General features: G+C 36.9%; 2 protein-coding genes across 10 annotated transcripts in view; one reads left to right on the top strand and one right to left on the bottom strand.

The window, feature by feature from the left end:
* LOC131440029 (uncharacterized) overlaps window positions 1-16326 on the top strand; it is a 129730-nt gene extending 113404 nt beyond the window's left edge. For both annotated transcript variants that reach the window (XM_058611126.1, XM_058611121.1), the window contains 2 exons: window positions 15027-15440; window positions 15877-16326. In XM_058611126.1, coding sequence (XP_058467109.1) covers window positions 15027-15440; window positions 15877-16224 — 762 coding nt within the window. In that variant the 3' untranslated portion in view covers window positions 16225-16326. The remainder of the gene's footprint in view (window positions 1-15026; window positions 15441-15876) is intronic.
* LOC131440051 (mpv17-like protein) overlaps window positions 1-16329 on the bottom strand; it is a 438206-nt gene that overhangs the window by 92522 nt on the left and 329355 nt on the right. The window lies entirely within an intron of this gene.

Genomic DNA, 16329 nt, shown 5'->3' with positions numbered 1-16329 from the left:
TGTGAGAGAAATAAAATCGGATCAAAAAGGCTGCCAAACAAGCGGAAGCTTTATTGGATTTTATGTGATGTAGTCAAACTTGTACCCGAAAATATCTAAACTTTCTTGGCCACCCGGCCACATCGAGAGTCATTTTGCACATTTGCGAGAGAGCATGGAGAGAAATGTAATACGCACAGCGAGCCACGTAGTTTTACGCGACCTACTGGCCTCAGCCCTTAAGCATGGGCACCTACAAAGCATCGAATGTTATATGATTTGTATTGTTTGTGAAGAAAGAATATGTAGAAAATCGCTTTTTGTAGTCATTTGCGGGGATGGTGATAGAACAAAACCTGTTTTAATCCACCTAATGGTGTTATGATGCCGTTCTCTTGTCATTCGAACTAGAGTGTCCAAAACCAGAGTGACGACATCTCATCCGGAATGTTGGCAAAAATTTAAAATAATTAATCCGAAATGCTGGCAATTTCGTTACCTTTACATTCTATTTGACAGATCCTTAGTTCGTTTGGAACAAAGCTGTCGTTCTAAACGAACAGGTGTCGTCACTCTGGTTTTAGGCAATCTAGTTCAAATAGTCATTGAAACGTATATTTTTTTTAATTAGAATAATTTCTGACACGAATTTGGACTGATTTTTGACACAAATTCATTCAGATTGATTCGGGTCGTTTACAAGAGCAGGTTACATCGCTTATGTCACTTATTCGATAACATTCTCTAAACCAAAGGTATCACTTTGAACTTGTTCATTGATTGCTTTCTTAAAACAAGAGCGGAGAAAAACCAACCGGTTTGTCGGTTGCGTCCTTTATACGATTCTATCTTCGGAACCCAAAGGTTTTTGCAATTTGATCGTCGAACTTGATCATTGACCCAATAGCAGCTTCCAAACAAGTCTAGGATTGTTGACAACTGCACCAAAAACGCAATTAATTATCTTTCCTCATAAGCCAAGGGCTTCTTTTCTTAAACCAAACAATAATCATTTTCTCAAATTGAATGGCTTGGAATTGACATGGTCTGATCAAGCAAAATACTTAGGTTTAACGTATGACAAAAAACTCACTTTCAAGGATCACATTGAAGCAATCCAAGCGAAGTGTAATAAATATTTTAAATGTTTATATCCTCTTATAAACAGAAATTCTAAGCTCTGTCTAAAAAACAAATTGTTAATTTTTAAGGTAGCGATTCGCCGTGGTCAGGTCGAAGCAAGACAACTCACTGCTTCCTCTTGCTTTGTCGCCGAAATTTCACCCTAAATTGCAAATTTCTAAAATACTAACCCGATTCACGAAAAATCAAAAACATACGATTGTAGGTAAATGATTTTACTATGCATTTCGCGAAAAATATCAGTTAGAAAGCTTTTCTTTCGCGAGATTTCATGCGAGTTTTGTTAAAATTTGGTTTTCTTTTTTTCCTTTTCTCGCTATAAACAACTCGCATATGTAGGGATGTGCTACGTTTTCAACAAAGCGTCAAAGCTAGTAGCGATGAAAATCTTTACTGATTTCTGGTTCTACTGAAACATGAATAGAAATTATTTTACAAAGTAGTAACACTTACTTTCATTTTCTACTCATCTATTTTCAACGTTTACGCAGAGAGAACGGACAACGAAAACAAAAGAAATGTTGTTAGCGTCTACCGCATGTAGCATTTTGCACACCCCAATGCATGCGTTGACATTGTGTGCGTGCGAAAGAATAAGGAAAAACTCATTTATTTTTATAACTCGCACGAAATCTTTCGATAAAAATGTTTATCAGGCACAATTTATATACGAATCGATAGAAAAATTAATTATCTAGAATCGTATGTTCTTGGAATTTCCGTTTTCTTCCCCGTTTTCTCACAATTTTGGGTAAAGTGCGTGAAACCCCGGGATAGACAGCGAACTCCCGTGACCACAGCGAAGCGCTACCTTTAAACAAATTTTCATAGCAGCCATGCTTTATGCAGTACCAATTTGGTCAAGTTGTTGTTCCACCAGGAAGAAAACGCTTCAAAGGATTCAGAGTAAAATTCTGAAAATGATCTTGAAGCGTCCTCCCTGGTTTAGTACAAATGAGTTACACAGACTCACAAATATGATGTAATGTCACATAATATTATAAGCAAATTCCGACAAAAATCGATGCAATATTCAATAGAATCGATTCGCTCTCTGTATTAGTTAGTAAGTTAGTATATAAGTTCCTTTTCCCCATTACACAATACAAGTAGGTTTAAAATTTTCCCTACACAAAACTCACAGAATTGCGGAAGCAAATGATGTCTTCATGGTAATAACCAAATCATGTATATAATAGGGCTGAGTCACCACTTGTGGCTGAACACTAGGGTGGGACAAAATATTGTTACCAACTACACCAAACTTTTCGTGTTCCTTTTGAGTCCCATAAGCATTTGCAAAATTTTTGCTCGATTGGAGAAACTATATTTTCGCGCCCGCGGTTTAAAGTTTGTATGGAATTTAGTATGGAGTAATTAACTTTTAACAAACAAATCGGCTGGAGATCAACCTATGAACTCCAAAAATCAGTGCATGTGTTATTTTTGTAGGAAATATATCGAGCAGGAAAACTTTAGAAGACAGCAAAACAATCCGACATTCGTACAAAATGTTATCAAAGGAAAACCGACTCAAGATCCGAACAATGGCTCACTCCTTAATATGTTATATCTAGCACCACTGCTGCTAGTGGTGGTAATATGATAGTGCTTTCTTTTATTATGCTATGACGGTTGATTTGAGTTGTTTGATGCCTTCACAAAAGTTTCTCAGCTGAGTATGAGGAATATTTTTTAGTGACAAGCCATGTTCCAAAAAGACACAAAAAGTCTAACTTTTTAATTTGAAGAAATAGGTTCTTGAAATCTTCTACAATATTTTAGATAAACTCAAATGCAAGAACTTGGCCCAATATATAAACTCTCTATCTCTTATAGTTTAGAAGATATAGGTGGTACTATTTTATGAAAACAAAAACACAATTTAAATGACTTTTTGTGTCTTTATAGTAAGCTTTGGAGCATGTTTTGTCACTTAAAAATAATCTTTATACTCTGCTGAGTAACTATCGTGAAGACATCTAACAACTCGGATCAACCGTTATAGAACATTAAAAGGAATTCACATCATACTACTTTCACTAGCAGCAGTGATGCTAGATATATTAAGGAATGAGCCATTGTTCGGACCTTGTGCCGGTTTTCCTTTAATAACTTTTTCTACAAATGTCGGATTGTTTTGAGGTCTTCTAAAGTTTTCTTCCTCTTTAAATTTCCAATGAAAATATCACATGCACTGATTTTTAGAGTTCATAGGTTGATCTCCAGCCGATTTTTTTGTTATAAGTGAACTTCTCCATACTAAATCGTATACAAACTTTATACCTCGGGCGCGAAAATATAGTTTTTTCCGATCGAGATAAAATTTTGCATGGTGCTAATCGGACCCAAAAGGAAAACGAAAAGTTTGGTGGAGCGAGAAAATAAACCTTTTCAGCTTTTTCCCATACAACCTTGTCCCACCCTACTGAACACCCAATTTAAATCTTAATAATTTAATTTTAACTCATATTCCAATAAATAGTTATTACAAAAAATCTTAGTCGCGTTCCATTACAATGGCGAAACTGTTCCCTCTTCGTAATTTTGGATGATTTCTGAAATTTTACCTGCTGAAAATAAACGAGACGAAAACATTACACGCAGATTTGTTTCAATCACGGAAACTAGCCAATTCCACAAAAAAATACAGATGGGTGTAACTTCCTAATTGATTCAAGGAGCATAGAAGTAAACGAGTAATCGAGAAATTGCGAAACTCTTTTTTGGTTGCTTTATTCAGTGGACATAACATAGACTATCGACGTCGAAATCTTCAAGCCTGTTTTTTTTCTTCAGATTCCCTAATTATGAGTCCATTGCTACCATGTAAAAGAAGTCGTTCTTCGTGTTATTGTCTGATTAGATTTAGTTACTATAAAAGTACTAGATTTAAGCAAATGTATCATTTGGCTGATTGTGATCTCTTGATGGAAAAGATGAGGAGGTTTTATGTCTGCTGGAGAGCAAGTTTGACAGAAACTAACTCCAGTGGGCCTCTCTTGCTCCAAATATAAGAATAAAAGATGAGGATGAAAAGATAGACATTCAGATAAAAAAGTGACAACAGAAGACGCTGTCTCAGAAAACAAAAGCTAATCAGAAGGCGATAAATAGTTGAAACTGAAATTAAAAAGAGTAAATGAGATCATCCAGATGTGGTCTACCTTGAAATTCTTCTTACCGAGAAGAAAAGCTTGCCGATCGAGAATATGTTGAACCTGTTTTACTTCTTTCAAAATCACAATTGTAATCAATTTTATTTTTTATTTAACATTTTCGGACATGCGGACTTATTTGTTGTGTTTATATGACACATTTATGCAGATTTTTAAATTATATTTAAGTGGATTTTCAAGTTTTTCGGAAATCATAACCTGCATAAAAATAGTGGTGTAATGTTTCGCTCGAATATTGCGCGTTTCAGTTTCCGACTTCATGAGTTTTGATTCTAGAATTTTTCGTAACAATCCTGAAGATGGTTACACTGATTTTCAAGAATTTCGAATCTAATGAAATGGTTAACAATCAATTAGGCGAATTTTATCCGATTCCGATTTTCAATTCCGAAATTTTAGGGTGAAGATGTTTTTAAAATTCAAACCGTCATAGAAGATGACGATATCATAAAATCTTCAAAGTTGGGCTCAAAACTATTTCAATTTATTCGGCATACTAATTCATGGACATACGAACTATTTTTGTTTACGCTGGTCTCTGAATACCGTTCCTTGAAGTACAATAAATAATGACAAAAACTTTAAAAGAGTAACTCACTTCTACATCTCATGGAATGCTAATCGATTGTCACACGTTTAGATTTAGAATTTAGAGGTTTAATGAAATTTCTATCTTCGAATTGTCTTACAGTTCCAAAATACTAATTACAATTCAGTTAAAACGACGGACATTAAAATAATTTCATGAAAAATAAGCACAACGAAGAATATTCATGCGAAAAACACATTCTGATTGATAAGAAAAAGTTATTAGGTAGGTGGTTTAATCACGTTTTTTTTTTGACTCGAAAAAAATCAAAATTCGAATACTAAAACCTTAGAAAAAATTAATATTACGCACGACGTAAATACAAGCATGCCGTATGTTTCAGGTGATAAAATAATATTACAACTTAAACTTAAGTTGTCTATTTTGTTGTAGAATTCAGCTGAATATTAATAACCTTATATGTTTTATGGTAATAATAAAAGTGTCACTTTGACAATATCTCCGATTAATACTATCAATACTTTTAAAAATGAATACCATGTGTATGTTTGGTGACCTCCGATTATTTCTGTTCTAGTACTTTGTTTGTATCCGTCAGCTTTAGATAGATGCAATCTGATACAGACGAACCAGCAGGATTTGCCTCCGGTCGCTCGGTCGAAGGGCACCCAAACAGATACTATTCATTGAGATTGGAAACTCTAAATTACTTCGGTTACTGGGGCTATAGAAAGAAGCCAAAAGAAGTTACGGTCGCAGCACGGCACAGTCTCATCGCGTCGTTTGATATGATGGTGCACAGACTTACGCCAAATGCTGCTGGTTATTCTCAGTTGTGTCACAGAGCCCTTGAATCAGGACGGGACCGAGTACCGTTTTCGGAAGCGGAAAAGTTGAATCGGGTCGTGCATGTTGTACATGCTTGCTTAAATTTCAATATAATGTATTTTCCCCGACAAGGACTTTATTCCTTTTTGTCGGAACCGAGAAGAGATTGAACTCACTCCAGGGTTCACGGTTTACGGTTTATGCAAAGTACACATGAGAAAACACACAAGATCAGTGCGCTCTCGTATGGCTTATTGCTCCGCTCTATTCTGCCGAACCATTCATCCGTGGAGCGTGAAATGTTCCTTCCCGGGTGAAACATCCTTTCACTTGTATGACTGCTGTTCGAAATCCCTTTAGCAGTTTCATTCGTATTTATACTTACTTTTTGGCTATTGAGTGGAATAAGCCCGGGAACTTGTGCGGATTGGATTGTATTCTTCGCTGCTAAGACTCCGTCTGACTTCGAGTGGATGTGAACTATATTGAAATTATTATCGTACCGTTTCCAGCAGTCATTGCCATGCGCCACATTGAAGCAAAAGTTTTTGGTAAACCTTTGAATAGCAGCATTCCAGGAACAATTAAATGCCTTCACAAAAACGGTTCCCTGTTTCAATTGTACTAATTCAAACATGAAAACTAACTCAAACGGTGCCAGTTGATTACATTGCACCGAAATAGTCTTCGAATAGTCGGTGCGTGCGCGTAATTATTCACTGCATTCTCGCCAGCCAGAGAAGAATAAGTTTCGAGAGACAGCCTCTAGGTTCAGGTTTTTCTTCCGATAGAAACTGGCCAGTTTGGATGCTGTGCTTTTGTGCGTCCCAGTGCAGACCGAAGTCGTTCCAGGCACGTACCTAACAAGCATCGTTGTTCCCTCGTTCGGTTCAATGGTATGCCTACTCAGCGACCGGGCCAATGCTACTCTTCGTCTTATTCGCTTGAAGTTACGGACTGCTATTTCAAACTTGAATAATTTATATCTTGATTATGATATGCATTTAATTTTAATTACTGCATATCTTTCCCCTTACAGTCCTTTGGGGGATTTCGAAATAGCATGAAATTCTCGTTTTCCGAGATTCCGTTGTCAGAGGGAATGTATGTAAATTGTGTTAGGTTCCAGCAGCTGCACTGTACATGCAATAGCCATTAGCATTATTTTTGAATGTTTAGATGCATCGTGCAACCGCTGCTGGAAAGTGCAGGACTGCAGTGACGCTACTGGAAGCTAACGAAAAACTGCTTTCCTCTCTCATGAATGTGGCTTTTAACTTAATTCCCACCTCAGTCCAATGTGAAAATCGGTACTTTGGGACTTTGGAAGTTTTTGAATTAAGATGAGACCGATGTTTGAAATTGCAGCTTCACTGAAATTGCTGAATAGTTGTTCCCGCAATAGTTTTCAAACGTAAAAATCAAAGCCTTGGTATTAAATTCTTTATGTGGAATTTGACCTTTCTTTTTCAACAGACTTCGCACGCAATGCATAGCGTACGAAACCATTGCATGGCTAGTGGTCCTACTGACACTAAGAATCCTTTCTGGTCGGTACTTGAACATGCGACCAGCATGCTTGTAAGAGCAGCGCCCTATGCATTGAGCCGTCAACCCAGGCACTAAATTCGGTACAAGTCTCATTTTGCACAAGTCTCTGAGAAGTATTCCCTTTTATGGTGTACGGAATGTTCATCCCTAGCGATACTTGCTAAATGATTAAGCACCTCTTACACGGTTCTGTACAAAATTCGATGACCATGTACTAAGCGAAGCACCTCTCGTCGATAATAACGCAAATAGGTGAATAATTTGTTACTAATTAGTTGCAAATTAGTTACGGTAATTTTGAATTTGAAGCTAATTTTTTTGAGTACTTCGTTAAGTTAGTATGTTTAAAAACAAATCGAAACCCAATGGATAGTTTGTTGCTGGAGGTAATTTACAGTAATTACCGATTACGGTAAATTTGAATTTGCTGCTCATTTTTTTAAATTTTCGTTGAATAACACATGGGCTGAAAAGTCCCGGACCTTACAAAGAGAACTCGAATTTTCTTTTTGGTTCAAAGTTAACTTTTTTCATCAAAGTAATCTCCATCAAGAGCAACGCAATCATTCCAGCACCGCTCTATCATTTCAATACCACTTTGGTAAAACGATTTATCTTTTGCCTCAAAATAGGCCTCAATTTCAGCGATAACCTTTTCTTTTTTGCGAAATTTCTTACCGTCGAGCATTTTTTTCCGGTCTGCAAACAGCCAGTAGTCGCTGGGAGCCAAATCTGGCGAATACGGTGAATGTGGTAGAAATTCGAAGTTCGATTTATGTAGTTAGTCCTTTGTTTGGATGACTTGTGACACCGTTTTTTTTTTTACCATATGCTGTCGTTTCTTTGCAATTTAAGCTTTCAAACGCTCCAATAACGCACTGCTGATGGTATTTCCTTTCTCAAGACTGTCGATAAATATTACACCACGCACATTTCAAAATACCAAGGCCTTAACCTTTCCAGCCGATTGTTGTGCATTGGACGAGGTTCACTAGTTCCTGTCTGTTCAGATGACGATCGTTTTGATTCCGGAGTGAAGTGATGAATCCATGTTTCATCCATTGTCACATATCGACGCACAAATTTCGGTTTGTAACGTTTAAACATGGCCAAACACTCCTCAGAATCATCAACACGTTCTCGTTTTTGGGCATCAGTTAGCAAACGCGACTACCACTTTAAACAGAGCTTTTTCATAGTAAAATTCTCATGCAAAATAAAGCCAACACGCAACAACTAACTCACGCAATTTCACTTTTCGATCATTCAAACGATTTTTTGAATTTTTTTAAATTATTTTCTGGTGTTGCCGCCTCATTTGGAAGTCCACTGCGTTCTGCATCATTGGTGTCTCTACGAACACGTTTGAAGTCAACAAACCAACGTTTTATTGTTGTTTCTGAAGTCTCCATAACACTTTTCAAGCCATTGTTTTGTTTGAACGACATTTTTCCCATCAAAAAGCAGTGTAAAATTAAAACACGAAATAGTTTTACCTTTTTTTTATAAATATACAAAATAGGTATAGAATTCGCTCAAACTTTAGAAAAATAATTCCGAGGCCCGGAGGGCCGAATGTTATATACCATTCGATTCAGCTCGACGAACTAAGCAAATGTCCGTGTGTGTCTGTATGTGTGTTGTCAACTAAGAGGTCGAGATCTCAGCGATGGCTGAACCGGTTCTGATCAAACTAGTCGCAAATGAAAGGTCTCCCCGTCACCCTGAACGCTATTGAATGGTTTTGAGATCGGATGTTTACTTTTTGAGTTATACGAAGTTTTATGTCAAAATTTTCAGTCAGTCAGTATCTGCCACAATTTACCTTGAAAACAGAATATATTTTCAGACTTAGATTCCGCACGGTAATATCTATCCAACAAGCCATAGATTGTTAAAATCGGTCCATTTTTAACGGAGATATCGAAATTTTTGTGTAAGCGACTTTTTCTCCTATTCCAGCAGTGAGTTTTGAGCGCTGTGTGGCAAAGAAATACTTGGGAGCAACATAAAACACGATTTTTTATACTGTTACATACATTTGTTTCTAAGTACCCAAAAGACTGTGTACAGCATGATATTTTGCCTCGGACCGATTTTAGCATGAATCGTTTTTGGCAACATAATCGTTCGAATATGACATATGTAAACTAGATGGTGGCAGCATTTTTCGAGTTGATAGCAATTCCATTTTATATTCATTTAAATTACTTACAGTAATAAATACTGGAAGAACATAACACCCATATACCATCCGAATCAGTTCGTCGAGATCAGCAAATGCGTGTGTGACAAATAATTTCACTCAATTTTCTCGGAAAATTTCTTTTCTACAAACTCAGATTCATAGAGTGTCTCCAAAAACGAATTTTGCCGTTCATTCGATCCCACGACCATCCTGTAATGTTTTGGCCAGATTTGGCAAGCTGTCATTACAGCAAAGCCGTTTAAGAATGGTATGCAGAGAAAGTGGTCCAGTTTGTTCCGAAAAACCTTAACCCACTCAACTGCCCCCAGTTCCGCCCTATTGAGAAATACTGGGCAATCATGAAGAGGAGACTCAAGGCAAAGGGAAACGTTGTCAAAAACATCAATCAGATGACGACCTGGTGGAATAAGATAACTAAAACGATGGACGAAGAAGGTGTGCGCCGCCTACTGAGCCGTGTTACAGGAAAAATTCGAGAATTCCTTCAAAACCGTGACGAATAATTTTATCCGTATTTTTTCTTAAAAGTATGAAGAAAACGCTACATTTGTATAAAAAAAGATCTTGAATACAATAATAAATAACTGAAATATAGGCAATTGTCTTTGTTCCAATTCTAAATGAAGCAAGCTTTAAACTATGCAGCTCCTGAGGTGAATTTATCTGACTTCGGCTACACCGATTTTCGAATTCCGGTTCCAGTATTGAATCGTTTCTTGAAGCTCAATCGTTTTCGCAAAAACAAGCCAAATCGACAAAGACAAAATTAATTAACTTTATCCAATTCCGACTTCCGATTCGGGAATTATAGGATGATGAATTTTTAAAATTCAAACCGATATAGAAGATGACAATCCCGAAAAGCTTTAAAATTGGACTCAAAACTATTGCAATTTATTCGTCATATTAATTTATGGCTATACGAATTCGTTTAAGTTATGCCATCAACTCTAAAGTGGAAATTACTTCGACATATTATGAAATATTTAATCGATTGTCACACGTTAAGATTCAAATTCGATCCCATTTACAGTTTCGACATTACAGAGTAATGAGTGATTAAAATCTCAAATTGCCGCTTAAAACGACGGTCATTAAAATAATGTCATGAAAACTGAAACACCGAAGAATATTTATGCAAAAAACACATGTGGATTGATAAAAAAGGTATCATCTCACTGCTAGGTGGATTAAGCACGTTTTTTATATATAAAACCTGTTTTAATCCACCTAGTGGTGTAATGATGTCTTTCTCATATCAATCATACCATCATATATAATACTGTGGTATTCTTCAAAATAATTTTCTTCGATTCCTAAAAAGCATAACCGAAATCGGTTTGTTTGACCGTCTACTGATAAAAACTAATTATTGGAGAAGATTTGAGGTCGATTTAGAAAACTTTTTACGGTTTTTCGCCCTTTTCAGTGACGGTATACAATTTTTAACACACTTTACCTTATCCGGTAGTCGGATCCAGATGAGAAAAGCTAGAAAACGAATTTTCATTTTTTTGCACATTTTACCCCATAACTCCGGAACCGGAAGTCGGATCCAAACAATATTCAGGAATTTTGTATGGGATCGCAAGACCTTTCATTTGAATCTATGTTTGTGAAAATCGGTTCAGCCATCTCCGAGAAAAGTTAGTGCAAAAAAACGTTACATACACACACAGACACACACAGACATTTTGCGTACTCGACGAGCTGAGTCGAATGGTATACGACACTTGGCCCTCCGGGCCTCGGTTCAAAAGTCGGTTTTCACAGTGATTGCATAACCTTTTTATATGAGACAGGCTAAAATAGGTATAGAATTCGCTCAAACTGGAGGGCCGAATGTCATATACCAATCGATTCAGCTCGACGAACTGAGCAAATGTCCGTGTGTGTATGTGTGTTGTCAACTAAGAGGTCGAGATCTCAGAGATGGCTGGACCGATTTTGACCAAACTAGTCGCAAATGAAAGGTCTTCCCGTCACCCAGAACGCTATTGAATGGTTTTGAGATCGGATGTTTACTTTTTGAGTTAAACGAAGTTTTATGTCAAAATTTTCAGTTTTTGTCACACTTGAACTTGAAAACAGAATATGTTTCTATACTTAGATTCCACACGGTATTAGCTATCCAACAAGCCATGGATTGTTAAAATCCGTCCATTTTCAACGGAGATATCGACATTGTTGTATAGGCGACTTTTCCCCCTATTCCAGCAGTAGGAGTTTTGATCGCTGTATGACAAAGCAATGCTTGGGAGCAACGTGAAACACGATTTTTATACTGTTACATACAATTATTTCTAAGTACCAAAAAGACTGTGTACAGCATCCTTTTTCATGACAATTTGCCTCGGACCGATTTTAGCACGGTTCGTTATTGGAAACATAATCGTTCGAATATGTAAACCAGATGAATTTTCGAGTTGAAATCAATTCCATAATTATATTGTTTTTAACTGATTACAGCAATAAATGCTGGAAACATAACACCTATATACCCCAAAACAAAAACTTAATTTAAGGAATTAAGGTCCCATACAAAATTGGTGAATTTTATCCGATTCTGTTATTAAAGATGATGATTTTTTGAAATTCATACCGTTATAGAAGATGTAAATTGTTTGGCATATTAATTTAAGGCCATTCGACTCATTTTGGGTTACGCTAGTTCCTGAATACCGGGGTCTGTAAGTACCATAAATGATGACGAAAAACTCTAAAATGGAACTTACTTCGACATCTTATGGAATGTTCAATCACGTTAAGAATGTCACACGTTAAGAATGAAATTCGATACGATTTGCAGTTTCGGCATTACAGGGTAATGAGTGATTAAAATCTCAATTTGCCTTTTAAAACGACGATAATTAAAATAATGTTATGAGAACTAAAACACCTAAGAATATCCATGCAAAAAACACATGCGGATTGATAAAAAAAAGGTATCATCTCACTGCTAGGTGGATTAATCACGTTTTTTATCTATTGTTCTGAAAATAAAAAAAAGTCGCGTCCCTCATAGCACAATAACTCACAAACTAATGAATAGAATTTGAAATGAAATTTCAACAGCTGATTTTTACAGATTATTAACTGAAAAATCTGTTTCAATCCACCTAGTGGTGTAATGATGCTTTTCTCATATCAATCATACTATCATATATAATACTGTGGTATTCTTCACAATAATTTTCTTCGAATTTAAAAAGAATAAAAATATTTGAGGTGATGGGAAACATGGCAGCATTTTAGAGTTAAAAGCAATTGCATAATTATATTGATTTAAACTACTGACAGTAATGAATGCTGGAAGAACATAACACCAATATACCATTCGACTCAGTTCGTTGAAATCAGCAAATGCGTGTGTGGAAAATAATTTCACTCAATTTTCTCGGAGATGACTCAACCATTTTCTACAAACTCAGATTTATACGACAAGTGCTTCCAAACAAAGTTCCTGAATTACGTCTGGATCCGACTTCTGGTTCCTGAACTACAGGATGACATGTGAAACGAAATTAAAATTGTGTAACTAATTTTTCTCATAGATGGCGGAACCGATCTAAGATTCAAATGTAAGGTCTTAAGATTCTATAAAACATCTAGCTTTTTAGTGAGTCTACACTGATTTTCGAACATTTTTAATCAAATGTAAACTATACAACTTCTCAGGTGAATATAACTAACTTCGGCTACACCGATTTTCGAATTCCGACTTTTCAGACTCTGATTTCCGATTCTGGAGTAACAGGGTGATGAGTTTTTAAAATTCAAGCCGATATAGAAGAGTGAAGTTCTTCTATATGAGTTGGACTGAGAGCTATTGCAATTTGGTCATATTTATTTTTTGGCCATGCGAATCATTTTGGGTTATGCTGGTTCCCGAATACCGGTTCTGGAAGTACCGTAAATAACCGTAAACTCTAAACTGAAACTTTCTTCGACATCTCATGGAATCCGATCCGATTTTCTGCTTCGACATTACAGGGTATTTAGTGATCACAAATTGCCGATTAAAACGACGGTCATTAAAGTAATGTCATGAGAACTAAAACACCGAAGAATATTCATGCAAAAAATTCATGCGGATTGATGAAAAAAGTGTCATCTCACTGCTAGGTGGATTAGGTTTTTTTTTAATCGAACCAGTATAAATCCTTGGGGGACGGGTATAGCGTGATGGGTAAGTCGATGCCTTTCACGCCGCCCGCCTGGGTTCGATTCCCAACCCCGCAAATAGGGTCAGAAAGTTTTTCTAGCCCGAAGAGGCGAATGACATTAATGTTAAAGCCTCTATAATAGAAACAAAAAAAAAGTATATATCCTATAAATCTTTAGGATTCGTCGATCATACACAATTTTCGTAAGTCCGTCAGCACGGCAGCCTCTTCTGGGCCCGACACTGCCGGACAAGGCCCGTGCAAAAATCCTAATCCATTTAAAAAATTGTTTTTTAAATTCCAAAATATGATTCTGGCACTGAACTTTCCATTTAAATATGCAGTTATTTTTTAATTGTATTTCTTCAATCAGTTTCGTAATAATTGGAAAAGTAATTTAAAACTTTATGTTTTAAACTGACTGCTTCATACAATGTTCCCGAGTTATAACAATTTGAACAAAGTGTATGAAAAAATACATCTACCGTTTTTTAAAAATAAGTCTTGAGTCAATTCTTTCTGCATTCATGAAAAATAAATAGTTTGCCATACGGAAGATATGTGCAATCTTTTATCCAAATCGCTATATGTCAAGTATGATGAGTGCATGCACTTGTGGTATTGCACTATTAGTGCACGTACTTTGCATTCTGAACAAACTCAAAATTGTTCATTGCAATTTCTGCACTATATTAAAGATAGACTTCATTCATCAAGTAATATTAAAAATGTCGAATATCGATATAAAACTGATATGCCAGTATTGGCAGTGTAGCCAAAGTATAGCTTTTTCTATATGGAAAAGACAAAAACACAATTCTCGGTTAATTTTTCAAAAGGGCGTATAAGCAAGTGACAGTTTCTCTTTAATCACTCTCTCTTGCGATTATTGTTATGTGATTTAAAAGATTTTCTTTGATATCACTATTCTGTTTGAAAGTCGAAAGATTCGGGTATCATTTCATGCAAAGAGTTGAGTGATAAACGTGGAAACCGCTTGGTAATTAACAGAAGAGAAAGTAAACAAAGAGAAACTGTCACTTGCTTATACGCCCTTTTGAAAAATTAACCGAGAATTTTCTAGATCCATCGTGGAACCACGCAGATCGATATAAATAAAAACCACCTAGAGAACAAACACAGCCAAACATATTTGGCAGTAAGTTTGACAACTGTGTTTGCTACTGGTGCTTCGATATTTGTCTGCATGTCGAACAGCTGAACGTGTTTCTCAGTAGCTAAATGAAGCTCTCATCTCGTCTTGCATGTTTGCTCTCTCCGCTTCTCAGCCTTTCTCTCGGTGAAGCAAACACGGTCAAATAACTTTGCCAGTTTGCTTCAGCCTTCGACTAGGCGCACATCGATTCATTCGGACAAAGAAGTTTGTTTGCTTTCATTTGTAATGTTTCTTTTCCATTCAGACCACTTCTAGCACAATGGATGACGATCTGAGTGAATTCCTAGTTCCGAAAGAGGAACGCAAACGAGAGCGTGTGAAGGTGGTCATTGAATGGACCTGCGATGCCATCATGAGGTTAATTTCGGCGGTCCATAAGAGACCGCTGCTGTGGAATTCGGAACACCCGGATCACGTAAGCAAGATTCTACGCGAAACCGCATGGCAGGGTATTGCTCAGGATGAGTTCGAGGATCAATACGATGCCGATCAATTGATCGCCAAATGGAACAATCTGCGGATACAATTCAAAGCGTACTGGTCCAAAACCAAGCGTAGCAAAGCACGCCATGATTCGGGACAGAAAAAAGTAATCTGGCGATATTTTAGACCGATGGCGTTCCTTGCTGCCAGCAGCGACAGTTCTTTATTGAAGGCGGTGAGTTTCTCCATTATTGCTGCAACGATGATATTTAGCCTCTTGCGATTTTGTGAAAGTAGTTTTCCTTAATTTTCATCACGGGTTGCAAGTCACGTTTTAATCCCGCTCTCGGATAATCCTTCGATTCACTTATGTCGTTTTCGCTTGATGTCAAACCGAACCCAGTTTCCACTCTCACAACTGTCAAACCGTTTGTTTGCAGCCAGTTTCGAACCTAGTTTGAACGTCATTGCACTGCAAATCGTGTCAGTTTTGAAACTAATTCACACCCCTGTTGCTAAGTGCGAACCCAACTCAGTTTCGGGAGAAAAGTGCTTGTTTGATGAAACTACCCTGGGACAGTTTCAGTTTTCTCAAGCGAAAACGACATTAATTGCTTAAATTTGGAAAAAACTCAACCAGTATCTTGTTTTTTTTTTCGTTTTTCTTGCAGGTTACCGAACAAACCGAAGACGTGAAACACAGACCAAGACCTACTCCAACTCGAACCTCCATGGCTAGTGCTCAGAAGCGGCGTTTGAGTCCGGAAAAGTCTGTTGCAAAATTCTCATCTCCTCCCGGGAATCATCTATCGCAGGATGTTTACGAAGAGAAGCGTTCAGTACAGAAAGTGGAAAAAATCGACAGTTTTCAAGTTTTTGGCAATTTTGTGGCAGAAGAGCTCCGTAAGATTCCGGATCAAGTGTTGGCCAACCAAGTACAGCGAAAGCTAACCCGCTACCTGATGGACTGTATGGACGAGGTGGATGAGGCCTATTGCCACCAGTCTCTCAACAATTAGAATTAGTTGTTAAATGTTTCGATTTGACATAACCGACAGGACTGTGCCGTATGACTCGTTTGGAATAATAATTTCTGCTTGATCTTTCACATTGACTTTTAAAAT

Source organism: Malaya genurostris, chromosome 1, assembly GCF_030247185.1.
Source record: "Malaya genurostris strain Urasoe2022 chromosome 1, Malgen_1.1, whole genome shotgun sequence".
NCBI lineage: Eukaryota > Metazoa > Arthropoda > Insecta > Diptera > Culicidae > Malaya > Malaya genurostris.
Note: the sequence above shows the minus strand (reverse complement) of the source record. Positions and strands in the feature narration are given on the sequence as shown.